The sequence below is a fragment of the Cinclus cinclus genome, chromosome 4 (assembly GCF_963662255.1).
Source record: "Cinclus cinclus chromosome 4, bCinCin1.1, whole genome shotgun sequence".
In the NCBI taxonomy this organism is placed as follows: domain Eukaryota; kingdom Metazoa; phylum Chordata; class Aves; order Passeriformes; family Cinclidae; genus Cinclus; species Cinclus cinclus.
In genome coordinates this window covers 27,456,047-27,483,025 of record NC_085049.1, presented here as the reverse complement: position 1 = coordinate 27,483,025, position 26,979 = coordinate 27,456,047, and the positions used below count along the sequence as shown (strand labels likewise).

Below are 26,979 nucleotides of genomic sequence, written 5' to 3'. Positions count from 1 at the left end.
TTTATCTCTGCTCTCGTGCCTAGTGCTCTTCCTAAAGAGTCCAGCATCTTAGGATATTGTCCTACTGCTATGTTTAGAACAAAGGCTTAATTTCAGTATTTTCTGGCATGACCAATGGCTTGGATACATTTGATTTATTAAAATATTTTCAAGGAGAGAGGCAAAATATGAGGAACACTGCAGTGACAGGCTTCTCCCTTCACCTTGCCTGTGCGCCCCAGCTTGTCACTATTTTATCGGAATGTGTTTAGTACTTGGCTTAAGGTTCTTGGCAGTAGGAAGCCAAGAGCGCCATGTGGACCAAGCAAACAGTAGTTGTGAAACTACTGCTTTTATTTATGACAGAGTCACAGATTTATTACAGAGTGACCGAACAGGCCGGGTTGGGGGGACCATCATCAGGCCCAACTTCCCGGCTCAAGCAGGGTCATCCTAGGGCACACAATACTGGGCCCAGAGGGTTCTGGAATACTTGCAGCGTTATTCCAGATAACAGCGCAAGGACGCGACTTTTCTCACCCCATTAGTGCAGCACTTGGGTGGCTTAGTGCCAACTTTCAGGCCGGGCCTTTGCGGCGCCACTGTCCCGTTTTGCTACCCGCCCCCCGCCGGCGCCACGTCGCCGTTCCGTGTCGTTCCCTCTTGGAAAATGCCCTTTCCCGCCGCCCTCTGATCCCGGCGGGGCGAGCCGGGCCCCAGGCCCGGCCGCGGGGTCGCGCCGAGCGCGCCGCCGGCGGCCCCACGGGGGCGCGCACGGGCCCTGCGGCCGCGCGGGGGCAGCACCGGCGCGGCCCCGCCCCCGACGCGTTCGCGCGCGCCCGTCCGGATCGGCCAACGGGAGCCGCCGCTCGGCCTGGGGGGCGGTGCCGCGCCCGCGCCCCGCCCCGCGCGGCCGGAAGGATCCGCTCCCGGAAGTTCCGGCGCTGCCGCCGCTTTGCGGGATAAACAGTAATGGCGGAGGCGGTGGCGGCGCTGGAGACAACGGCGGGCGCGGCCGCCGCGGCCTTGGGGTCACCCGCGGCGGCTGCGGGAGCTGCGGCCGTCGCCTTCGACTTCGCGGCCGTGCCGCCGCCCTCCGCGGGGCCGGGGGGAGGCGGTTGGACCAAGCAGGTCACCTGCAGGTACGCACCGTCCGCGGCGGGTGGAGGTGGGGGGGGAAAGGAAGCGAAGAGGGCGGGCGCGGCCGCCCTTCCATGTCCTTCTTTTCCTTTCTCTTCCCTTCCCCCCGCGCTGCCCCCTCCCCCCGCCCCGAGGCCTTTTCCCTCACCACCGCTGCCCCCCTCCCGCCCCTCCCCCCACGGTCACGTACGCGCCGCGCGCGCCCGCCCGCGGCGCGCGCCAGCCCCGCCCCGCGCGCGTTCCCGAGGGCGGCGAGCGGCTCTGGCCCCGGGCGGGGCTACCGGGGGGGGGCGGGGGCGCGGCGCGACCGCGGCGCCGCCAGCCGGGCCCGCCGGTGGGGGCGGTGCGGCCCGCGGCCTTTCTCCAGCCGCGGCCTCGTGCGAGGGTGTTCCCTGCGGCCTCGCCCCTGCGGCCGCCGGGCCGGGGCGCCGGGAGCGTTCCCACCGCCTCAGCAGGAGCCACCGGCCGCTCTTCATTGTACGGGAACAGACCCGCGGTGCTCGGCGCGAAGGACGCCGTGCAAAAGGAACTCCTGCAGCCGCGTTCCGCAGAGCGCGACAAAGCAGGAAATGCGACGTAATTTAAATTCGTGTGCGTTTCAGTGGAAATTTAGAATTGGCAATTAACTCGTGATTGATGCAGCGAAAACTATTTATTAAACCGGAGAACAGGAGTAGATCGCGACACGTTGCAGAATGTGCGAAGTAGCCCTGCCTGTGTCACATTGAGGTTCTGTGTGCTGCGTCATTTCCTACCCGTGTTTCCCTTTAAACTATATTTCTGATAAATCTTCTCCCTGGGGTTATGCAAGCCGTAGTGCGTGTTTAAAGCTTGCCAGATGGACTATTTTTAAACCTACGGTGCTGGTCGGTTGGCAGGCGGAAAGGAATTTAAAACAGTTCTGTGAACATAGACATATATTAGTTAATATAAAAGCAAATGATAATCCAAGATTTAACATCGATGAGTGTCTCCTGATTTTTAAAAATTTATGTATTTAAATAAATAAACAAAATTACGTTTTTCGTGTTGGTGGGCAAATAATTCCAAGTCACTTGGAATCGGAAAGGACCATCCCTTAGGTTACTTTAGGAAGGAAGAGGCTCTAGATCTTGATTGAGTTTTTTCATATCTCTTCTGCTTGCTTTTCCCCCCGTTTGTTCCAAGGGCAGATTGCAGCAGCAGCATGAGGAGCCGCTGCTCGGCTTTCGCAGGGAGCTCGCTGGCTGTGTCCGTTCCGCGTGCCCTGCGGTGTTTAAGGCGTCCCTGCTCGCTGTTGCTCCACATCTCTTTCGGCGAATGCCCAGCGAACTGCTTCCCTTGGGGAAGGAAGCACCGTTCAGCAGCGCTCTCGCTCTCGGGGCGCTGCTGCGGGCAGAGGGTTTTGCCGGCGAATCCCCGGGTTAATGTGCGATGCCGGTGGTGAACCGAGCTTAGCTCAGCTTTCAGTGAGATGCAAGGCCAGTGCTCCCTCTGTTTAAGTTTGCCTCGTCATTTCTGAAGATCGAAAGGCTCAGTTAGGCAAATTGGATTCGTGAGACAGCTATAGAATAGGTATAGATGCAGGATCAATTTATTGAAGACGGCGACTGCCATAGTACAGAAGCAGTCAATTTCATCGGCGTCCTGCAGTGCAGAGAGTCTAGGGAATATATTTATTTGCAAACACTCAGGCCGAGTGAGAAGCTAAAGCTTCTCCTTTGTAATGGTTAATGTGCTTTAATTTGAGCTTTAACAGTGGGATCTCAGCCGTGGATCTAATGAACGTCTCCATTCTTTGTTCTCTTTGGCTAATCCTGCTAGTTATCCTATTGCTTGCTTTATTAATTTTTATGGGACCATTCCAGTTGAAGGGAGAATAGCTTTACTCAGGCTTTTAAATGAAATTACCAATTTTGACTTGCCCTTCTGGGAACCTGTGATAAAAATTTTTGATTTCTAGGCTTGCTTTCAATAGGATATATTAATAATTAGGAAGATATGTTTCTTACTGTTAAATTTTATAAATTTACAAATGAGCTGGAGGATTTAACAGTGAGATGAAGGAGTTAAATTTCAAAATGCAGGCTTTTGGTGTAGGAGGTAGAGCAGTTTCTGTTTGAATAACACTGCACAGTTCTTTTTGTTCACAGGCTTTTTTAGTTGAATCATCATAGGGGCGACAGTAAATGCTGCCTGAAAAACTTTTGGGAGAGAGTCCCTTCATTATAAGGAGCTAACATGTGATGGCTGTTGCAGAAGTGCTGCTGGAAGGCTTATAATTGGTACCATAAGTTCTTGCTGCTCCTTTGAATATCTGATATGATAAATGGGATGGTTAATGAGTTTTAATATACCACTGTGATATCCTTGGGATGGATGATTAATATCTCAGAGTGAGAGACACAGTGACTAAGATGAAGTCCTACACATACAGTTTTGCTGAACTTACCCTTCTGTTTTGATTGCAACTAAAGTTTAGAAGTCTCAGAGTGAAATATATGTAATAATTTTCCCTAAGGGGAGATGAAAAACGTTGGTTGTTGTTTTGGTTTTAGTTTTTTTGTTTGTTGTTTGCTTTTTGGTATGTTTTTTTTTTTAACTTCTGTGGTTTAGCAGTGCTCAAGGCTTGTGTTTTGTAAAAATTTATATTTTAATGGACTAAGTAGCAGGGGAAGAAAGCTATTTTAAAACTTCTTTAGTATTATGATCTTTTTCTTATTGATATGCTTCAAATTTGAAAAAAAATGGTGGTCCTTACCAGGTTCCTCAGTCCATCCAGTTCAGATGGTTATATGGTTTTGTTGAGCAGTGCTATAGCTGATTTTTTTTTTCTAAAGGCTTGACACTGTTTGTTCTGTTCTTGCATTTTCCAGATGTCATGCGGCATTAAAAGTCATCAAGTTGACGTAAACAAATTACGTTTCACTTGTTTGTTTTAGAACTGAATGTAAATAAAACCCATAGCAACTAAGTGGTGTACTTTGAGAGCTGTCTACGTGTTTGTACCTTAGCTGTTCTTCCTGAAAACCTGGGTCAGGTATTTTTTTCTTCCGTGTGAAGAGTGTGCATCAGTAAAGTAAGACCTCCTTAATTCAGTGCAGCACCAGGGATGAGGTGCAAGGCGCAAACTTCCTGATAGCCTGCCTGAATTGCCCCTTTGGTGGCTGCTGTGGTCTGCATCCCCTGATAACTTCTGAAGGAGGTTATGGAGAAGAGACAATGCGTTAAGATAAAAAGTTAAGATAACATTTTCCCCCCTTTTACTACCTCCTGCAGAATTTCATTAGTCGGTAATGTGGCTGAACACCCAGGAGCTGTGCTAGAACAGCATGCTTAGCCTCTTTTCCTGCCCCCTTCTTCCCAGGAGTTCTTGGTCTCTGTATGGCACCTGGGAAAGCTAATGACTGCAGATGGCTGTTTTCCTGAGCTTCCCCATCTGCCTGTCATGGCTGTGTCTTGGATTTTGAAGGAGGTTTGCTATTGGCTGTAACATTCTAATTTAGCTGAACCAACAGTTTGATAAAACAAATTAGCATTACCTGAAATCGGAAACGTAAAGTAAAATAGAGAACATATCTGAATAAGGAAATGCATTGCAAGCCTCCAAAGCTATAGAAGGTAACACTGCCTATTGAGAAATATCCATGAAAATCAGGATATGCTATTTTCATCAAGGCATTCATAACTAGACATGTGTTGAACCTTTTTCAGTGATAAAATGCTAGTGCAGGCAATTCTTAATTTTGTCTGTCTGTTCCATGTGTTGGTGTCACTCATGTTTTTTACAATTGCACAGTAAACTGAACTGGGGAAATTATCTGGACTTGGACCCTGATGACTTCTCTGGTCTGGCTCCCCAAGCAGCTTAACCAAATTACACTCGTAGATTTGAATTGGAAGGACAGAGAATAATGCCAGAATAAGTGCTTTTTTGGATGACAGCATCACAGAGGCTCAGAGAAATCCAATTATATACTTCTCTTGATCTAGTTTTATTTTTTTAGATGGAATTACATGAGTTCTCTGACTACTTGACCAAATGGAAATTTCAGATGTCCTTCTACACGTCAGTGTGTAAGGCAGATAATGCATATAATTCTCAGTTTTAATGATGCTTTTTTTCTATAATCAGAATGAAGAATGGTACCCAGAATGTTACTGCTGTTGAGTAAGGTTAAATTGAATACTCTTGTGTGAGTAAAGATGCTCCCCAAAATAAATTTGATTATCTTACCCTGAGAATAATTCACTCTATTTATTTTTTTTTAACTTGGCCGAAGTGTTTTAGCCAAACACTGCAATTTGATATGTAGAGTGTTAGATTCTTTGTGACCTTAAAGTAAAAATCTTACCTCTCAGTAAGGGGGAGGGTTGTGGAACAAGCTGGGGTGTAATCTAAGAGGTATGTTTTTTCCCTTCCCACTCCAGCCTTCTTGTTCAAATAATGCTAAGTTTGCTGCATAGGATTGAAGGCCTTTAAAAGTGATGTGTGAATTAAAGCCTGGGATTGTTTTACTTTTTTTTTTTTTTTCCTTTATAGCCTACCATTTCAGTATAATACATTGTGACAACTTTCAGATTTGCACAATCTGAATTTGCAGAGGCTTTTCTGACGTAAACTGGGAAGGAAGGAGCGAGCTTTGGAGTTTTGTTTTCCCTATCATGCAGTGACAGAATCTAATTCTGGGGCTAAGGTACTTAGCATAAGTCATGTTAGCCAAATGGTTTCTATCAGATGTCCTCAGTTCAGGCAGGAGCGTTTCTGCCAGTCACTTATTTCAGCTGTAGTGGTGTCCCAACACTTGGTTGCCTCAAAGAGCAGAGTGGCTGTGCAGAGTGGTTGAGCAGTGATCTGATCCTGATTAAAAATAACCATGGGGCAGTGAAAGGGGAATGTCAGGTTCCATTGCAGCCATTTCCTGGTCTGTGACAGCCCCTGGCTGTGAAGTTCCTGCCCCAGCTCATGTGAGAAGGGATGATGTGTGGAAATAAGCAAAGGGTGGAAATAACACTTGTTGAAGAACAAACGTTAAACAATCTGGAGTCTTTTTTCTTTTTTTTTCTTTTTTTTTTTTTTTTTGACCCTATCGGTGTGTCTCCTGTTTCTTAAAAGCAATCAGGCCAGAAATTCCAGTTATATTCTAGTTCCATGACTTCGTAGGTGTCTGGGTTTGTTTTTGTTTCAGGGGCTTTTTGTGTTTGTGGAAGAGGTTAAATGGCGGGGGGGGTGGGGAGAGAGAATTTGGTTGGGTTTTGGTTTTGTTGGTTTGGTGTTTTTTTCCTTTTGAGGTGGGTGTTTGGTGGATTATGCTGTTGGTGGGTGGGTGTGACATTTAGAGGGTTGTGGGTGTTTTTTTTTGTTTTTTTTTTTTTTTTTGTTTTTTTTTTTTTTTTTTTTTTTTTTTTTTTGTTCGTGGTGGAGAGTACTGGTTGTATAGCAGGAATGGGTCTTATTCTGTTTTTGCAACACCTTATTCCTGCTGGCATAGCTTTTTATGCCTCCACCTGACCCTGCAGAGCCTTGTCTGGGACTTGTACTGCTTGATTTTTGTGTAAGATCACATTTCTTACCAGGTTAATTTGTCTATAGGGTAGAGATAGAGGATTTGGAATGTGAATTTGAGTGTTTTGAGTGTGAATTGCAGCCTGATGGCAAGTGTCAGCTTGTGGTCTGTAAGGCTAGTTGAGATTTTTTTTTTTTTATTCTTAGTATGTTGAATACACCAGTGATACTGGCATGTAGGGTTATCAGCTCTCTAAACATTCAGCCTCGGGTTTTAATATTTCCCTAACATGGGATTGCAGATGTAGCTCTACTTACAGTGTGGCTTCCTTCTAAACTGAAGTGTTGGTAAACATTTAGGGATTGAGTTTTTACACAGGACTTGTTTCATTTTTTTCCTTTTTTTCTTGGCTAATACTTTTATGTGGATTGGGAAAGGTGTACTTGAACTTTTCAGTTGTAGTTTTGAACATACTGACTCTGAACAGTTATGGTGCATTTAATTTCTAGAAGCTAGTTCTTCTAGGTTAAAATTGAAAAAATCTTGAAAACCACTCTTCAGTTCTCTTGAATACTGAATTGAAGATGCTGAATTAAAAATGTGCTACTTGACATGCTAAAATTGATGAAACTGTCCTCAAAAGCTTTGAAACTGTCCAAGTTTTTCAAGACAAGCAGCACAGGATTGAAGCAGGGTGCTTCAATTTATTTCTCCTATTGCAGGAACTAATGTGTGTGTTTTGTCAGATGTAATTATCCATCACAAACATGTTTTTCATTCTTGGAGAGGAAATCACATTTGATTGAATTACTTATGAATCCAGAATAAATTTAAAGCCTTGGGTGATTTACGATGTGTCTGGATTTGATTCTTGTATCCATTGTTGGGTTTCTGTAAGTTTTTCATTTGTGTTGGGACAGAGGGGCTACAAGTAGAACTTAGTGCCAATGTACTTGGTCCAAGACTCTTTTCTCTTAGTGTCACAGTCCAGGATAACTTTGCTTCTAGAGGTTTGGTTTCTTTTCCCCAGGCTTTTTTTGTAAAAGCAGGTCCCCAAGTGTGCGCAGTTCACTGGAGTAGCTGAGGCTTCATCTTTCCTCAGATGTTCTTATTTTTGTGGCTATACTGGGGCAGGCTCCCATGAATTTTCAGTGCTGTTCTTAATGCAGCATACCTTGATTTATAGAATAATAAGATCATCCAAATACTTTTGCAGCTTCAGTGCTCTCCTTAACTCACCATTATGTTCTCTTACAGATACTTCATGCATGGAGTCTGCAAGGAGGGAGACAACTGCCGCTACTCCCATGACCTCTCCACCAGTCAGTCCACCATGGTGTGCAGGTATTACCAGCGAGGATGCTGTGCTTATGGAGATCACTGCAGGTAAGGAAATGCCCCTGGCCATCATGCAAGAGTCCTTTCACTCTGAACCCCTGAGTAGAGAGCTCAGGGAAAGACAGTAAATCTTAGTGCTTTCCTTTTCCATAGCAACTTCAGATATTTATAAATTTAACTTTGCACTGACCTTCTTGTGTGTGCTATGCAAATAAATGAGCAAAGGCAAGGTGATAACTGGCTTTCATAAAAGAGATAGTTGTCAGTGTGGGGAGTTTTCTTATATTTTATTAATAACATGAGTATGTAATTGAAATCTGAGACTACTTTCAGACTAGCTGAATGGATGAAACTGAGTTACACTATTTAAGTGATCATAAAAGCCTAAATAGGTAAGAATTGTTTTCTTTGTGTTTTCTCTTGAGGAGTTGGTACTCTGACACTGGAACTACCATTTTGGAAAAGTAACCGGAGTTTGTAATACAAGTTCGAAAATGTTGCCTATACAAAATAGCTTTACTTTATGAAAACATCCTATGAGTGGTTCTATACCCTTGAAATTATAATGAAAGAAATTGTGAAGAAGAAAAACAGATACTTTCCTAGTGGAGCAAAGCTTTACAAGGGCTTAGGAATGTTTCACCATTCATTTTATTAAAACTTACAAGAAGTTTTAACATCCTGTCTTACTCCAGCTGTAATTTGTGATTAAATGTTTGCATCGTGATTTTATATAGTAGCTCATAGTTAGCTTTGCTTTCTTGTTTAATGAAGGGTTAATATGTGTAAGAAAGATAACAAAGAAAACCTCTCTGTAGTGTTCTCTCTGCCAGTGTTGTTTTGATCATGTAGATCAGTGGTCTTCCGACTTTGGATCGTGAACCCCATCACTTTAATATTTTTGAGCTCCCACCAACATACACATTTATTTATAGTTTATATGTATATATCTACCTCTACTACTATACTAGTGTCATGTCCATTATAAAACATAACCCCAAACCAGAATTTGAAAAAGAGTATAAACAGTCCAAAGCAATTTTTACTGTCACTAAAAGCCCTTATTGTTAATAATATTTTTTATTGACAATAATGTTGATTCAGTGGACTTTCTTACTATTTAAAATCTCAGTGTAACATTTTGTTCTACAGTTATTTCAAGGTATCATTCTAAGTTCAGTTTATTTCAGTCCTTGGTTTTAATGGCGATTGTAGCGGAAAAAGATCTTTCACAAAGATATGCAGATCCAAAAGGAAGTGTATTGTTGGCTGCATGTACTGATGTGTGATAAATTTAGCTAGTACATTTCCACCTTCCCTGATGTCAATCAGCTGTTAGTGCACATTAACTGGAAGGTGTTGAGTTTTTAGGTTTTTAGCAAATGGGTCCAAAATACACTGGAATTCTGAATTTGAAAGGTTTTTGAGCATTTTAGACAAATCACTATTTTTTTTAAGTGTACAGGATCTGAAAGGTTTTGTCATAGTTGACACACATGGGTAGTTTTTGGCAATAGAACCACATAATGGTGAGAAAGCTTCATTTTCCAAGTGTTATCTTCATACTACAAATTTCCTTCAAAAAGCAGTTATCTTCATAGAATTACCTTATCTTGGAGGGACAGTTTGAATGTGGTTGGGTTTGGTTGGTTTGGGTTTGATTTTTTTTTTTTTTTTTTTAATATCTGCTCAGGTTTTTAAAATATTTTTTATTTTTAATTTTTTTAATATCTGGCGCTGACTTGTCATCACAGAAAAGGGCAGAAAATTTGGTGCACCTTGTCTTGGTGAAATAAACATGCATAACTCATCTGTGACAGTTTTTAAGTGCTTTACCATGAAATAATCAGCAAACATCTGTGTGGGACAGAAGATTTTCATGGTGGCTCTCCACCTCATAACTGTGCTAAATATTTGAGCATTTAAAGGTCTATATTGATGACATTCTCTAATGTCACTTGGGTGCTTCTGGATCTATCTTTGCTACAATATCTTGTCTATGAATGATGCAGTGATGAATTTCTGGTGGGGTGCTGTGCCTGCAAACTTACCCTGGAATCTCTTACTGTGGTCAGAGCAGCTGCTGTTTCAGTGGTTTTACTTGCACAGTTTTTCCATAAAGCATATTTTAAAAATTAAAATAATTGTCTGCTATTGAGAAAATATCTCCTCCAGTAAGTCTTTTTGTCTTAAAGAAGTAATTTGTTGAGAATGTTTCTCTACTGGTACATCTTTTCTTTGGTATCTCACATAAAGTAGTTTATTATTGAAACAGAATGTAGCAAGTATCATAAGCTGAGACATGTGGAAAAACATCTGTACTTTTCCTTTTGCTATACAGCAAACTTCCCACACTGCAAAATTTGTTCTACTACTTGGCTCTGCAAATCTCTAGCAGTGTTTTTTATGCATCTCCCAGCAGCATTTGCTGACAAAGCAATGCCTTTTACTTTGTCACCATAGTGTTTTACATGAGTTCTTTCAGTCATTTTTTACCACAATAGGAAGAAAAAGTGGTCCAGTGGCATATGGCTTTTTGTCTTTGTTACGTAACAAGGCTCAGAAGAGATTGCTAAACCCTTATTGTGAAGTTCTGCAAAGTACTGGATTGAGTAGCACATGACTTGAAACATCTTGGAAAAAGTTGTGGAGGTTTGTCTCTGTGTTCTGGATGTTTTGATTTTCAGTCCCTTGCAAGTTGAGATGACTTAATCCTTTCAGTAGCTAATATCTCAAGGTACAGTATACACTGAGGGCACTGTTCTTCATTATAGTGAATGTAAATCCATATTTCAGACTGCCTTCTTGGTAGTCTCAGTCTCTTCTGTGGTTCCCCTCCCCCTGAGTTCAAGAGCTGATCAGGTTGCTTTGTTTTACTTTGTAGTGTGGCTGATGAGTAGCTCATAGTAGGAGTAGAAGTGTTAGCTCTGACATTTTTTTGTTGGCTTTTGTTCACATTATCAGTGTTGTCATCAGCCCACATTTGGAGGCATCTCTTCAAGCCACTTGTTCGCTTTGTCAGGGTTAATTTAGGTAAAACAAGATCAGATAATCTGTTGATTCATTAAGTGGGCACTGGCAAACTGCAGTATGTCACAATTTGCTGAAAGTGAGCACACAAGGAGGATGCCACTGTCAACCCACTGGGTGGTGGAACACCTCCTTCAGGGCACCTCGCATGTACCACACACGGGCCCTCTGATCTATGGACTGTGAGGACATTGCCTTCAGCATATATCTTAATAATAATAGTAATTTATTGTATTTTTAAAGGGGAAAAATCCACTGAGTTCTAGTATTTCCTCCCTGCACCCCACTGGGTTGCCTTGGGCACCTCGTATGGTACACACACCTTGGAAGCCACAGATGTAGAGATCTGAAGGCATGAATTTTAAATTTATGCTCAATAGGATTAGGATTTCCAAGCTGGTGTTTGGTTAGGAACATCTCTTTAGTGTGCAAGAACTGTGACACTGGTGTTTTTAATCTGACACAAGCTAAATGAATCAGTCATTTCAAATTTCTGTATGATTTCAAAAAATTCCCTCCTGTTGTCCTTGAAATTAGTCAGCAAATATCTAAGACTACAATGGTATATTTGTCATTTGTTTTCCCCAGGTAGTCTCCTAGTTGCTGAAAGACAGATTTTTGAGGTAAATGGTGCCTTCCTGTTTATTGTGGGTGGTAGGGCTCAAAGTGTTCTGATTATCATTTTCCACAAAGAGTTGAAAGAGGCATTAGAAATAGCTACTCAGATTCAATGTAAAATCTGCATGAGGCAAGATGCTTAGACACAGGAAAAGAATCATTAATGTTGGTGGGGATCTCTGAATCTGTGCCAGCAGAGTCCAGGTTGCCCAAGGCATTGTCCAGCCAAGTTCTGACAGTCTGCAAGCATAAAAATTGTGCACCCAATCTAGTGTTTAACTACTCCTCCAGCAATTTTTTTTTCCTAATATTTAAAACTGTAACTTCACATTTTGGACTGGTGTCTACTGTCATCCTGTCACTGCACCTCTTGGAAGACTCTAGCTGATCTTTCCTGTGGCTTCCCATGAGGTAGTTGGAGACAGCAGTGTCTGACCTTAGTCTTCTCTTTGTAAAGCTGAAGGAACTAACTTTTCTCATTCAGCAATGCTACACATGTGTAATAGATAACTGATCGATTTGGGATACATTTGAAGATCTTTCTGTGTAAGTTAAGTAAGAATTGTCCTCGTTTTTTTCTCCAGAATCTCGGAATACCTTAGGTTTTCTTAAGCGATGGTGACAGATTGCGCAAGTGGAAGCATTTCTCTGTAAAGGGTCATCAGTAACTTTCTCTTCCCAGCCATTTCTGGGTCCTCCTTCCAAATAGCGTGTTCACATCTTCATTAGTTTATTTTCAATACATGGGCCTGCTTTCTGGAGGTATTTTTTGTTGTGGAAAACTGACATCATGTGTTTTAACTTTTTAGATATGAACATACCAAGCCACTAATACAGGAAGAGGTGACTGATGTGAATCCAGAAGCAGAAATCTATCCATCAGTGTCCTCAGAGTTTGCATCGCTCCCTGAAACAGTTGAAGAATTTATTGCTGAGATAGAAGATGAAAATACAGATCTGGCAGCAGCAGGAGTAGGTGCTGAAGACTGGGTGAATGCAGTGGAGTTTGTCCCTGGGCAGCCGTACTGTGGACGTGGTAAGCTGATCATGGGATAACAGTGAATTTCCATCACAGCTCAACAGTTTCTATGTAGTACATTTATTTTAATACTTTTGAGTACAGTTATTCACATTTATTGGTCAGTTTGAGTGAGCTTGGGTTTTTCAACATGAGTAGTCTGACTGTTTCATTCTGAAACCAGGTACATTTCAAGTCAGTCTCTGCAAGACTGTTTTTCTCTTGCTGTGTTTCTGAATGACTTGAGAAGCTCCTTTGAAATTTAGTTTGCATGTGGGATGGGAGAGGAAATTACTGGTGATAAAATTAATATTGCTACTCTGGAGAGTTAATCTGCTGCTTTTGTGTTTTGGGTTGGTTGATTTGATTTGGGGTGGTTTTGCAATCTTCCAAAGGTTTTTCAGTGGAGATACAGATTCCTGTAGAAGGAATTGAAATCTAATGCTTACTTTTGTGAATCCCATGTCCAGAGGCTGAAAATGGTTTATTCTAGTTAGCTTTCTAGAACTCAGCTTTCTAATACTGCAACAGCTCACGATGAGAGACTGAAAAAGCTCATCATATGGGACCAGACTATTTGAGCAGCATAATTGTCATCCATTTTTCCTGCCGAAATATAACGGTCTTCAAATTGAAATGAAAAGTAGGCTGAAGGCATTCACTTTAACATAATTTCTATTATTTGTCTCTCTAAGGTGTGAGTAAGCTATGAGTACTTAAATGATTGAATTAAAAATTGATACCTTGCATCCAGAAGAGTTTGAAGAAGTCATAGAGTGCTCAGGTTATACTACTTCATCCCCACGGCACTTCTCAGATTTGGGAAATGAATTACCTTCTCAGTATTAGAGGGTGTTCCTTGGAGCCTCCTGCCATCCAGTTTAAGGAGGGTGAAGAGTAATGGTCAAGTGACACAAACAGTTTGCTAGTGTAGAGAAGTTTGATTATGGAATTGTGTAAAGATCTGCGACTTCAGCATATCCCAAAGGAGTGAGAACTTGACCACTATCTGTTGATGTGCCGCCTTACTGTCATGAAAGATACAGCTTCTGTGCTTGTGGAGACAAAGGATGTTTTACAATATTTTAATCAGAATATAATATTTAGATTGGAAGGAACCTCTGGATGTCATCTAGTTAATTTCCTGCTTAAAGGTTGCCAGGGACTTTGTTTAGTCAAATCTCTATCCTCGGAGATGTTCAAAGGGCCATAACCTTTGGATATCCTTCGTGGTGTTTTACTTCTTTCACAAAGAAGACCTCTTTCCTGGTATGTAATTGGATTTTTTTCCCTGCCTCAGCTTGCCTCTGTCTTTTGTCATTCGCACATCTGAGAAGAGTCAGTCTCTTTTCCTGGGCATCAGCCCCATTAATGACTGGCTGGCCCTCCACTGGAATCAATTCATTGCTAGTTTGAACAGACAGATCTTCTAGATACACACAGTCCTTTGTAGAAGAACTGGAGCTTCTTCCTGAAGTCTTAAGTCATTAGGCTGTTAACATAGTTTTACTGAAGCATTTTTTTTCCTAGGGGTTAGGCTTACTTTTCATGCAAACTTGTGCCAGATTAAGTTAAATAGCGTTGTCTTCTGTGAATATTGTTGCAAATCTGTTTTATAGCCTTTGATAATGTACAAACGTACTCCTTTGTTTCTGTTCTGAACAGCGCTACATGATGCTAATTCCCATGGTGACTTTAAAAAAACTTAACTCTTCTGAAGCAACTGTTTTTATTAAGCTACAGAAATAAAAATGTGTGCAGTGTGTTTTGTAGTGTATGCCTTAAAGCAGATTATTCTTGTCAAATCGTTGGAGAAATGTACAAATAATTGGAAACTTCAAAATGAAACCTATTTCTCAAGGTCACCTAGAAGCCTGTGTGTTTAAAATTGTCTTTAAATGATGAAGATTCAAGGTTGTCTGTTCAGCTGTGCATAGGTGGGACTGTAATGCTCACCTTTTACCACAGTTCTGATTTGAGACTAAACCTGGTATCTTGAAGATGACTTCAGGACCTAGTATAGAAAATAGTGATGATTCTTCAGGTATTCACTTGTTAGTTGTATAAATGTGCCATGTTTCCATACTTGCAATGCAGCTATTGCTGCTCGATATTCTGCAGTAATTGAGGAAGAGTAGAAAAGCAGAAATACAAGAAACATTAATTTGGTGTCTGTTTCCTGCTACTGAAAGATTAATGTGTTTAATGCTGTGAAGTGTGTCCTCATGTGCAAGCAGGTGGTGTGTGGATCAAAGGTAACAAACCAGTTTTTCCACTAGTATGAATTTAACCCAGTTGGCTGGGAAATGGGCAGTGAGAAGGTGGGAGTTGAGTCCACCTACTGGTGAGCAGAGATTTGGAAAGCAGCAAACGGAATCACAGAGAACAGATGTTACTCTGAGAGATGTCAGATTTCTAATTGCTGAGGCAGTGAAGTCTTCTGAATTTTTCTAATTGTGTTTTCAAAGAGGAAGTAAATCTGTAGCTGCTGCAATGCAGTAGATACAGAAGATATGCATGCTGTTCTAGCCTCACAGTAAAAGTTTCTTCTGAATATCTAATCTAAACCCAATGTCTTTCAGGTTGAATTTTAGTTTGCAACTGTTATGCTTTATCTTATTACTATAACCTTTGTAAAAAGTCCCTCTTCATCTTTCTTATAGGCCCCCTTCAGGTCCTGGAAGGCTGCAGTAAGGTCACCCCGGAGCCTTCTCTTCTCCAGGCTGAACAACCCCCACTCTCTGAGCCTTTCCTCATAGGGGAGGTGTTCCATCCCTCCAACCATCTTCATGGCCCTCAACTAGGTAAAAAAAACCTGTGACCACATTAACTCAAGCAAACACTGGCAAAAGCAATGGCTGAGGGACTAGAAACTGAATGGTAGTTGTGATTTTTGTTATTTCTTATGGAAGTGGAGACTGTGGATTTCAAATGGGAGGGGAAGTGGGATTTCAGTAAGTCCATATTTTCATGTTATGCTGAGCTACTCAGGAGAGAACATAGGGCCTAGTACATGGTTTCTTGTCACTTGGTACTAGTTTACTAAAACTCATGGGGAAGAAGAGCTGATGAATATACTCTGTTTGGGAATCTCTGACTGAAAATGAGCAGGTTACCAGGTGACTTGTTACTGAGTTACTCACTTGCTTTGATAAATATGTTTCTAACAAACAGACTGCTCCAAGATCACTGAGTGGTCACTACAGTCAGATGGTTCAAGAAGCAGACCTGAAGCAGCTAATATTTTTCTACACTAATCTTCAGTATCTGCTTATTCCTCAAAGCTTAAGTTGCAGGGACCTGGATTTTCTTTTCCTCTGTCCTAAAACTACAGACTGATACATGCCTATTGTTATGTCTTTGCTCCACGGGCATGAAAACTGTGCGAGTGTGCAGCTTCTGATTAATTTAGATGAGTCTCCTTCACTTTAACTTATCCAAGTATGCCTTTGGTAGTTTTGGCTTCCTTCTCCAAATTTAGTGCTTCAACAGCTTCTAAAAGCTACACTTTCTTATAGCACAGATGATTTGTTACTCTTGTAACAGCTTCTGGCTATGTAAAAAAACTCCCAACTGCTGTTCTTTCCCCGGTTTGCTCTGAGTATAGTAATGCTTTATGTATATTACATCTTGAGTTTGTCACTGACTGCTTTTGTCTTCTAATGCAGCCATCATCCTACTTATGTAACAATCTCAAAAGGCTGACTTGTGGTGGGGCAGACAAGCATGTGTTTGAGGTACAGCGAGAAGTGTTCAGCTGTAGCTGTCTAAAGGGTGAAAAGACACAGATTTCAGTTCAGTTTAGAATTGGGTAAGGGAATTTACATAGGATTTTTCAAAACTGATAGCTAGTTTAGAATACAGTGATAATAGTCTGAATTTCAGTTTCCTACGTTCGTGTGTCTAGCTAATTGACTACCTATCTGTTTAGGACAGGCTTTTTGGCTTTTCTATCAATCCTACAGATGCATGGGAATCCAGAAAGTTTGTCCAGGCTAAAGAACAGTATACTAATTAGTATACTAATATGCTAACAGTATACTAATACTAATTGCTAGTATAGTATTGCCATACTAGCATTTTCTTATGCTGGATACACCTTTATTACTTCAGCTGTGTAATTTCTGGGGGGGAAAAAAAACCTGTTAACTTCAGCTGCTCTGAAAATTTTAGCTGAAGTGAAATTGATTCTAAAAGCAGTGAGAGATTTGTAGCCTTATTTAATGGTTGCTGAACCTGTGTGTATAACAGCGTATTTAAGCTGCTGAGGACTAGTGCGATTTTTCTAAGTGGACTTAGCCTGCAAATGGATCTTCCCTGACCACTAAACTTTGATAGCTTTAATCTTGTCTGGGTTGAAGGATGAAGAAATTGGTCTTTGAAATTAATCTAGTATGGAAAATAATTTAGTTCAGGTTGAGGATGTGTGGACTTGGACTGAAGTGAACCTAGGTCATTTCTATTCTGTTTGGGTAGCCCTGGATGTTTTTAGTCCCAGTGCTCAAAATCTGAATGTATTGCTTACTGTTCTTAATTCTGTTGCCAGCTGCTCCTTTCTGTGCTGAAGCGCCCTTGCAGGAAATGGTGATTGAGGAAGAATACGAGAAGCAGCAGGCAGATGTGGAGATGAAGAAGGAGCTGTGCCCCTACGCTGCATTAGGAGAATGTCGTTATGGAGAAAACTGCGTGTATATCCATGGGGACGTGTGTGATATGTGTGGCCTGCAGGTCTTGCATCCCATTGATGCTGCACAGAGATCTCAGCACATAAAGGTAAGCAAACAACAGTCTGGTGTTTAACAGCTGTAAGTTATTGCTTCCTAGCTCCCCTCAGTCACTTGTTACTGATTCCCTTTCATTTGAAGGTGTGTGCAGGTCAGGCAATGAATGAAATTCCGGTTGTAAACTAGACTGTTTCCTGCCAGGACCATACTCAAAAGCAGCTGGATTTCCTTATCTGTGTTGGGAGAGCAGTCTGCTCAAAGATACGGAAGCTTTGTTCTTTGCCTAGTCAAAGTGGATGGTCTTTTAGATTGCCTTTTCATGTTTCAGAGTGGTGTCTGCAGGAAGGAATTTGAACTCTTAATTGATTGTTCCCCAGTACTTGAACAAATTTTTTTTTTTTTTGAGGATCAAGATTGTTTTTCAGTTCAATCACACTTCATGTGTTATGCTAAACAGCAAACAGAGTTTAGAAACCTGCGTAGACCTCCCCAGGTGCCCAGTCATCTCTGTAGTTGTTTTCTTTGTGTCTCCTTTTCAGTCTTGCATTGAAGCTCACGAGAAGGACATGGAGCTTTCCTTTGCCGTCCAGCGTAGCAAAGACATGGTGTGTGGGATCTGCATGGAGGTGGTGTATGAGAAAGCCAATCCTAGCGAGCGCCGCTTTGGGATCCTCTCCAACTGCAGCCACACTTACTGTCTCAAGTGCATCCGCAAGTGGAGGAGTGCTAAACAATTTGAGAGCAAGATTATAAAGTGAGGCGCTTTCCCATTTCCATTGTGCTTTGTTACTGTGGAAGAACTTAGTAACTTGTGACAACTTGCAACAGTCTTCCAGATGCAGACTGCACAGAGACCGCATTTAATGCATACTAACTTTTAGTTTAGGAGTGAAATAATTGCTATGGAAAACATTTACACTCTGATTTGGTTAATACCATTAAGTTTGCAAAACTCAGTGGTAGTAAATAACTGTTGTTTATTTAGTAGCATGTTGTCCAATGGTTACTGTTTATGTCTTGGACACCCAGGCAGGAATCTGGAAACAGATTACCCAGTTCAGAATGTATGCTGCTTAATTCATTACTGCCTTAGAGCATTACTCAGTTGGCAAAACATTTCTCCATTTAAGGCTGTTCTAGAAAATACCAAGTTCCACTCAAATAAATACAGGAAAAATACCAAAATAAATTTATTTAATTCTAAAGAAAAAGGAGTCTGTGTGAAGTGTTTTTTCAAGCTTTTCTGAGACAAGCTGACCAGCTGCCATTGCTATTCAGTTCTTGAAGAAGAGAGTTGAGGTTATCTTCATGTATAAGAGAGTCTAGATTGCAAAGGTTGTACAGCAAGTATATGGGTACAATACCTCTTTAAAGATGGATATATGCCATGACTTGTTATATAGGAGAGAGCACCCTGTAATGTGGAATTTTGCAGCAGTCTGTTCGTTTCCCAGGTCCTGCCCAGAATGCCGGATCACATCTAACTTTGTCATTCCAAGTGAGTACTGGGTGGAGGAGAAGGAAGAGAAGCAGAAACTCATTCAGAAATACAAGGAGGCAATGAGGTATGAGCAATGCAGCCTTTTATCAAATTGAGACTGCAGAGATAAAGGCACACATGAAGAAGGGTGTTTATGTAAAGCCCCTTTTCACAACTCCTTTCCACCACCACACATCTTAGCCTATCTGCCCACAGATGCATGCACACAGTCCCAAAGCTATTCCTGTGTTCTTTCACCTCAGTCTTTCCCTTCACTACACAAAACACTGGTGGTGTAGCCATAAGATACTCCAAGCTCATGCACTGCACACCATTGGTGTCCCTCTGCATGCATCAGTTCACACGCAGTGTAATAAATCTTTTCTGCATGTAGGTCTTTTACTCACAAAATACCTTCTGCTCCTGGTACCTGAGATCCTTGTGGACTGAGGGTAAATGCGGTTCTGAAGTGTGATTGGGGTGTGCTTGAAGTAAGGGTTGCAATGTTTTCCTTTCCAGCAACAAGCCATGCAGGTATTTTGATGAAGGCCGTGGGAGCTGTCCATTTGGAGGGAACTGTTTTTACAAGCATGAGTATCCTGATGGCCGCCAAGAGGAGCCACAAAGACCCAAAGTAGGAACCTCAAGTAGATACCGGGTTAGTGCTGCTGATTAATTGTCCCTTCAATAGATGGAGAGCACAACGGGGGGGGTGTGCATTATGTCTTCCTTGAGAACAGGATAGGGAATTACTGACTTTTTTCCACTTCTGATACACCTCTGTAACAGTGAATTTGAAGGAAGTGGTGCTCTAAAGTTTGTGAATGCTGGAGGCCAAGATAGAGTAGATTTAAAAAACTTTCCTACAACATATTGAAGTAGAAATCTTGGGTAGCATTAATAGGGGTGTGTAAGGGTAAATTCTGCTGGAGGTCAGTATCTCCCTGAAAGAGAAATGTGATTTCATGCATGTCAGAAAGTGCACCAGGGGCATGTCAGCCTCTGGAAGGGCTCCTACTTTGTACCACTTGGTCACCTGTGTTTCATTTGCAGGCCCAGCGGAGAAATCGGTTCTGGGAGTTCATCGAGGAGCGAGAGAATGGTGATCCCTTTGAAACCGATGAGGATGAGGTGGTGACCTTTGAGCTTGGTGAGATGTTGCTTATGCTGTTGGCAGCCGGAGGTGATGATGAGCTGACGGATTCTGAGGACGAGTGGGACTTATTTCATGATGAGCTGGAAGATTATTATGATTTGGATCTATAGCACCTGTCAGTGGAGTGTGGACTGTTGTCTTGGCTTCAGGCAGTAGCTATTACCTGTGGTGTTGTGGCAGTGCCTGTGTTTCTCCTAGGCAGGCCGATCAATTCCAGGTGCTGTTGTAATAACTTTTACCCAGGGTCTGTCTCTTCCCTTCCCCTCCTCTCCCACCCCAGGAGTGTTGTTTTTCCTCTGTTTCAACAAATAACAAGAAATAAATCTTTAAAATGTTAGTTTTTGTAAAAATGAATTTAACTGTCAAACAGTTAGCTTAGGTTTGTTGCTTCATCTGTGTACCCAACAGAGTTCACCCAGTTCCAGGGTTAAAGTGTTTACACGACTCCCACACTCATTTTGAAGAGCCCAGATACAAAAATGAGCAGTGGCCATGCAGTGGGGATGTAAATTGGCTGATGGCCTTTATTCTGTCTTTGTACCAATATTTCTGATTTCAGGCCAGATACAAATATTCTTTCTGGAATCAGCTCCGTTCCAGCCCCCTCATGTACACGTCTTCATTTGTGACTTTTGGTCTCTGTTTACTTGCACATTACTATTACTACTGTGTAACCAGAACCAGGTGTGAACGTTCTGGATTTTTACTGTGTTTAGCATGAAAGGAAAATGTCTTTGTGAAAGGAGAACTCTCTATGTGTATATACAGATAAATGTAGAGTTGGACCTCAAGGATGGGGAGACTCTGTGTAAGTTAAAAATAACAAAACCATCTTTCACCCCTCTTGGTGCATGAAGTCTTGCCTCCAGTTGGACACAAAACTGGTCTAGTGGTCTCAGCCCAGACTGGGAAACGATCCTGACTATCGCTTAATTTGATAGACGGCACTCCCTAGTACACCAGCTCTCTTTCATGTGTATGATTAGGGTTGTCCAGGAGCAGAAATCCGGTTAGCCAAGGTGGGGTCAGAGGAACACCAGAGAGGACCCTTTAGCTTTATCGCTCTGTAAGTTTTAGAACTTCATGTAAACACTTAAGCCGTGAGCTTTGCTAGAAACTCGCTGTGCCTCCCAGCTGCTTTGAGGTATTTGTGCCTCTCTGCAGCTGAGTTGGGCAGGTTGCCTGGTAAAGCTGTTCAGTTTATGTGAGTTACTGCTTACAAAGGCAGTCGTGCAGTTTCTGGCTGTAATTTGCATTGAGAAATTACTTTGCCACCAAAGCCCCAGCACAGGAATTTTAACCTTGCATTACATTATTGCTGTTTTTTATTGACTTGTGGATGCCCCGTGATCTGTTCTCCTGCTGCTCTTGTCCCCTAGACTGCCTCTCCTTTCACTTTTAAATGGAATGAGAAATTGTTCTGAGGTCTATAACGTATTGTTTTGCAGCTGCCTTTTGTAAGAAGCACTTTTCCCAAATAAAAAAAGTAAAAAAAAAATTAAACAAGAAGTCAGTCTATTATTTTTTAAGTTTGAAGCTTCTATTTTTTCACTTGATTATTTTTGTGTGTGTTTCTGTAAATACAAAGGCATTTGTGTCACTTACTAAGAATAATACAGAATTCCAGCATTTTTAGAGCCTTTCCAGCAAAGAGCCTGTAATGCAAGGGACACATTCCAAACAGACAGCTGAGACAGTTGCTGTGTTGAAGGAGTATCTGGGGCCATTAGTAAGAACTGACACATCTTGCTTTCTCAGAAGTTGTACAGTATTGTGCTCCTTTTATTTGCACTGGACAATGCCAGCTGCAGGATATACTCTTATCCATAGTTTCCTATTGTAATGCTGTTTGGACAGCAAGTCCAAGCACTGCTACAGGTCACTTCCTGAGACTGCACATGCTTGCAGACTGTTTATGTTCAGATAGAAACATTTTTCTGCAGAAATAACACCAAGTTGAAAGTAAACTGCCAGAAACATATTCAAATGCTGGGGGATATGATTTTAAGGATGTTAAGTGATCAGAATAAAGCCCTTTTTTGGTTTGTTCAATTTACTTTTTTTTTTGTTTTTTTTTTCCCCAGGGGCCAAGTAGCAGAGGGAGGAAAGAAATATAATTTGAAAAAAATGACACTTTAAACTCATAAAAGGGAGAAAACAGAAAAAAATTAAAGCCTCCCTGCCCTCCATGGTGAGCCTAAGTTGTTACATCCTGTTGGAAAGCTTCATTCAAATGTGCATTTGTAACAAAACTGTGTTCTGTTAAGATGGGTAAAGGTAATGAACAATGAACTTACAAGCCAGAGCACACATGTGAACTTGCTTTCCTACCAGGTCAGGAGTGACCTGCTTTACTCACTGCCTCGGTGCATGTGTGGCACAACAGGAGGTGCTTCGAAAGCTTCCTCCTGTACATGTTGCAGAGGAGGCTGAGAATCCCCGGATGAGTGATTTGCTTTGGTGGAGGCTGGTGGGTGGAGCTGCATGGCCACTGATGTGTTCAGGTGCAGTTTGACAAGTAGCTCCTCGTGCTTTGAGCCGTGCTGTGGTTCCTTTTTGTGCAGGTTCAGGAGCTGCCTGTGTTTGTCCTCAATCCAGCGCTGCTGGGTGCCACTTCCCGTCGGAACCCTGCTGTGCCAGGCTTGTTTCTAAGCTGGCTGGAGCACTGTGATTCCCACCCCACCAACCCCACACTGGGACAGCTGGAAATAGTGGGGCCTCTGAAATAAGTATGTTGGTAGGCTGCTATGTTTTTCCTCTGTGAGAACAGGAATAAATTCAGTGGAGTTAATCTTAAAATGTAAGAGGATAGAGGGTGACAACTTAGGCTGTGATACATTATCTTCAAGAGAATACTTAAAGTACAGAAACTGAAGAGGCCAGTGAGAGTAGCGCCGAGATGGAGAAGATGTAAAGCCCCCATAGACTTCCACCAGCAGAATCTCAATTTCAAATCAAAAATCCTTAGATAAAGATGGATCCTGTCACTTGAGGTGCTTTAATTCCCTAGGCCAGAATTTATACATTTAGTTTGATACAGACTTTTCCCCCTTGTAGAAAGTACAAAGTGTGTTACCTGTTCTCCCTGCTCTGTGATCATACAAGGTAAGAGCAATTGTTACAACTTCTGCTGCTTTAGTTCAAAGGGCGGTAGCACAGCTGGCCTTTGTGTCCCAAGGTGGATTGTCATCTTTGAGGAAATACCTGGTTCATTTAACGAAATACAAAGTAATTTTCCTGCTACTGCAGGTGCAGAGAAGATTAGTATTCGAAGGGGCTATGAGCTGTGGGGTATCTCCTGTTTGGAACAAAACTCGTGTGGATAAAATTGTTAATGCTGCAGCAGCAACTTAAAATGAGGGAATCCACATGTAATCCTTTAGGATTGAAATACAATACAGGACTGTGCTGCAGGGATCAATTAGCTACAAAGTCAGTTTAATTGCTAGCGTTAGAAAGGCATTAAACTGTAGTGGTGAGCCTCACTTCAGGTTAGCAAAATTGGACTTAGGAGTGAAAACTAAAAGCAGCGATGTTCATGGACACAGCAGTAGCAAGGAAATGCAGGATTGCAAATATGCTGAACTCTGTTTTTCTATAGGTTTGTCATTCACTGTCAAGCCAGTCAGCCCCTGCTTGCAACAGCTTGATGGGATTGCATTGACAGAAGCTGTGCAGGCAGCTGTGTGAAGGTGGATTTACAACAGCAGCATTAGAAAAAATGCTTTAAATGATTTTTGAAAGCCCTGCCCATCTGAAACAGAATTCCTATTTCAAGGTGAAGTACTCTTAGGACAAAGGGGCTCTTGGCTTGTCTAGAACTATTCTCAAAAGAGTGTGATTGTCTGTTCATGTAGTTCCAGTTTTTAATACAGTTGTTCAAGAGTGGTGCTTGAAAATTCAGGAGCCAGTTTGCTGAGCAATGACTGTTTGGGTCCCTCACACACACCAGCAGGCAAATGTGGGTTCTGGGAGCTGAGAGCCAGGAAAATGCCTGTGGGCACCCACATGGGGAAAAGGGGCACCTGTAACAGCACTGCTGTTGGAGCACTCACCTGGCTGGGGGAAGCTTCACTTCCAGTTCCTTGTCCAAAACTACAGGCATGCCTCTTCTTCCTGAGAGAAGGCTCTAGGATAGAGTGCTCCACCTCTGTTCAGTGTCTGAAAATTGTCTGCCTTCCAACTATACTTAAACATTAACTGAAATGATTAGGTAAGAACCTCAGCTTTTGTAACTGAGAGCCTGTTTCCTGCATATAAAGCAAAGCTGGCCTACATAGGCAGTGCTGTGTGCCTTCCACATCACTAGGCTACTGTTGTGTTGGCTTTTAACTAGTCAGCTTCTTAAATCAACTTAAAAATATTTGTAATTATTTTTATTACCCTGTTTCACCAATAGGTAATGCTTCTCATCTGGTCTGGCTGTGACACTAGGGCAAATAATGTGCCACAGCAAAGATTCAAATACTTCTTCCCAGTAGGTAAGAACACATGAGTTGAATGTGCAGCTCTTGAAACTGAAACCCATGGGGCAGTAGTAGTTTTTAAAACAGCATTGTAAACAACCTTATAACCCTTTGTACAAATGCATTAATGATACTGTCAAGAAGCACTTGGAATTTGCATATGATGCTGGGGAACAAACCATTAACAGGAAGCTCCATAGCAGTTAATGCTACTTTGCCTTGTCATAGCTGGGTGTTTCCATCTGCTCTCTGATGGGGACAGGCACAACCACAGAGATCATGCTGAGCGTATATTTTAATCTAGTGGTTCTCACAGTCTACAATAACAGGCTGTACGAAGGGGATTTGTTAAAAGTTCATAGCTTCGTGTATTACCTCAGGAGTAACCGTGTTACCAATACACTTCCAAGAATCTTGTCACCAAGTGCTGCTCTTCACTCATGCCAGGACAGCTGGAAAAACAGTCTATGCAAACCATTCAGTGTAACTGCCCAAAGGCCTCATGGAAAATGCCAAACAGAGCCAACCAAAAGAGGTCACGCTCCTGCTTTAGCTGTACAATGGGTAGGTGTCTAAGACTGAGTTTCTTGGAGTAGGAAGCCTGTTGCACCTGTTAAAGTAACAGTCACAAGCCTGTTCTCCCTGATCCTGTGTTGTACAGCTTTCTGCCAAGGTCTTGCTCTGCCAGTAGCTCCACACATACAGGAAGAGAACAGTGAGAGCCCTATAACCTGGCAGTGCTGGGCACTCAGGATCACATCAGTCTGCAGAGGTCTCCATACTGAGGGTAAGAAAAATAACTTCATACAGTAGTGGCTAATTAAGATGGTAAACCAAATGAACCATGCAAAGTTAACATTCTGTGTTAACTTCCTCTAATTCTTGACCAATGAAAGATTGTAACTGGAGATGAAAGCAATACTTTTTCTATTGCAATCTTCTGGAAGATACTACCAAAACAAAAGTAAAAATTATGGATTACAAACTACTACCAGGAATAGAAAGATCAAGCTTACATTTGACTGCTTGTGTAGTGACAAGAGCTATAGAAACCACTTGTTTGGAAGCTGGCTTGCCACTTTGAAAGGATATGGTATTTACTGTTGCTGAAATGCAACTACTAGGCTAGTGAAAATGAAGAAGGAATAATGATTCAAAAAGTAAACATGAGGAGGATGATGCCTGAAGATGAAGCTTTCTCCACAGCGAGCTGCAGCAAGAGGGGAGAATGGAAGATTCCTCCCTCATCTTACACAGAGCTGAATTAACACCTGCTCTTTGCATGTAATAGCAAAGAACCTGGCCAGAGAAAGCATTAAGGATATCAGAAATATTTCCAAGACTATTATTCAGTGATTCATTCTCCTTTATTTTTTTATGCTTCAAAGATAAGATTTTCCAGCAATACTTGCTACATGTTTTTCCCTGTTTTTCAAGGACTTAGGAAACAGGGGCAGCCAGCCACTGGGTAAGCTGGCAACACCCCAGCCTTCCCAAGGCTGCTTGCATGTAACACAAACTGTGTTTTATCATGACAGAGTTTTAGTTGCAGTTCATAGCTTAACAGTAACTAAGTGATACACTTTGGTACATGTGGACTGCAGTCAAGTTCTTCTTCCTCCTTCCCTCTTTCCATCTACTGGGAAAAAAATGGCAAACAACAGAAAAAAGAAAACAGAAACCTCAAAACCCTCACCAAAAAAAAACCCAGCAGAAACCCTTCATTCAGTTCAGGTATACAGAAAAATGAGCCCCAAGTAGCAGAACTTGCAATTGGCAGGAGCAAGCCAAAACCTTCCATTGCTACCACCATGTTCAGTCTCCACAGCAACAGCAGATATACTCACCTAGGGCAGCTCTCTGGTGCACCCCATACCATTGCCTCACTGCTCTAACACAATTTAAATTTTTATTTTTTTTTTACCTAATTTAAACCATCTCACCCCCTGCTGAGTTTTACAGGAGCTTGCATCCATCCTCACATTCCTTTGAAAATCAATAGGGATATTCTCAAGCTGCCATTGGCCCATCACACAAGCTACAGAAGGCTTTTGGTTAAAATCAGCACATCAAAAGCAAGAGGAGGTTAGCAGGGAGGAATGAAAAAAGGTTCCTTTCACTGGAAGCTTTGCTGCTCCCAGCAAGTCTGTGTAGCAAGACAGAGATCACTACTGGAAACAATCCTGACTATTACAACGCGAAGTGAAAGGAAACTTTGCTCACCCCAAGAAGAAGTGTATCATATTCTGCCTGCTGTGCCACCACAGAGATGTCTCCAGGTTTGTCTGGTGAGGAACTGAGGGCAGATGTGAAATCCTGTACTCTTGCACAAATGTTATTCAGCTCCTTGGGAGGGGTGGCTACCTGCCTCATGTCAGGAGAGCTCCTAAATTAAAGTTCAGGCAGGAGTGGGTTAGTGCTGTCCAAGTATGTGTCAGACTTTTTACAGCTACTGGCAGAGAGGAAAGTGCTTGTACTTAAAAACCAGCAGCACAGCTTAAAAGGGTCAGTGCAGAACTCTGGTGCAAATTTATCTTCTGACAC

General features: G+C 42.1%; 1 protein-coding gene across 4 annotated transcripts; it reads left to right on the top strand.

Annotated features, from left to right (window-relative positions):
* The first annotated feature begins 951 nt into the window (after nt 1-951).
* On the top strand, nt 952-21,481 carry MKRN1 (makorin ring finger protein 1). 4 transcript variants are annotated; one of them, XM_062491861.1, is made up of 9 exons: nt 952-1,121; nt 7,863-7,991; nt 12,401-12,627; nt 15,273-15,413; nt 17,156-17,382; nt 17,873-18,087; nt 18,788-18,898; nt 19,333-19,471; nt 19,867-21,480. In XM_062491861.1, the coding sequence occupies exons 1-9, from the start codon at nt 952-954 to the stop codon at nt 20,077-20,079; spliced, it is 1,572 nt and encodes a 523-aa protein (XP_062347845.1). In that variant the 3' UTR covers nt 20,080-21,480. The 4 variants fall into 4 exon arrangements, with proteins under 4 accessions (XP_062347845.1, XP_062347849.1, XP_062347846.1 ...); XM_062491863.1 differs by lacking the exon at nt 952-1,121 and adding an exon at nt 1,612-1,710; XM_062491865.1 differs by lacking the exon at nt 15,273-15,413 and having other exon boundaries at nt 19,333-19,447; nt 19,867-21,481.
* Nucleotides 21,482-26,979: the final 5,498 nt, after the last annotated feature.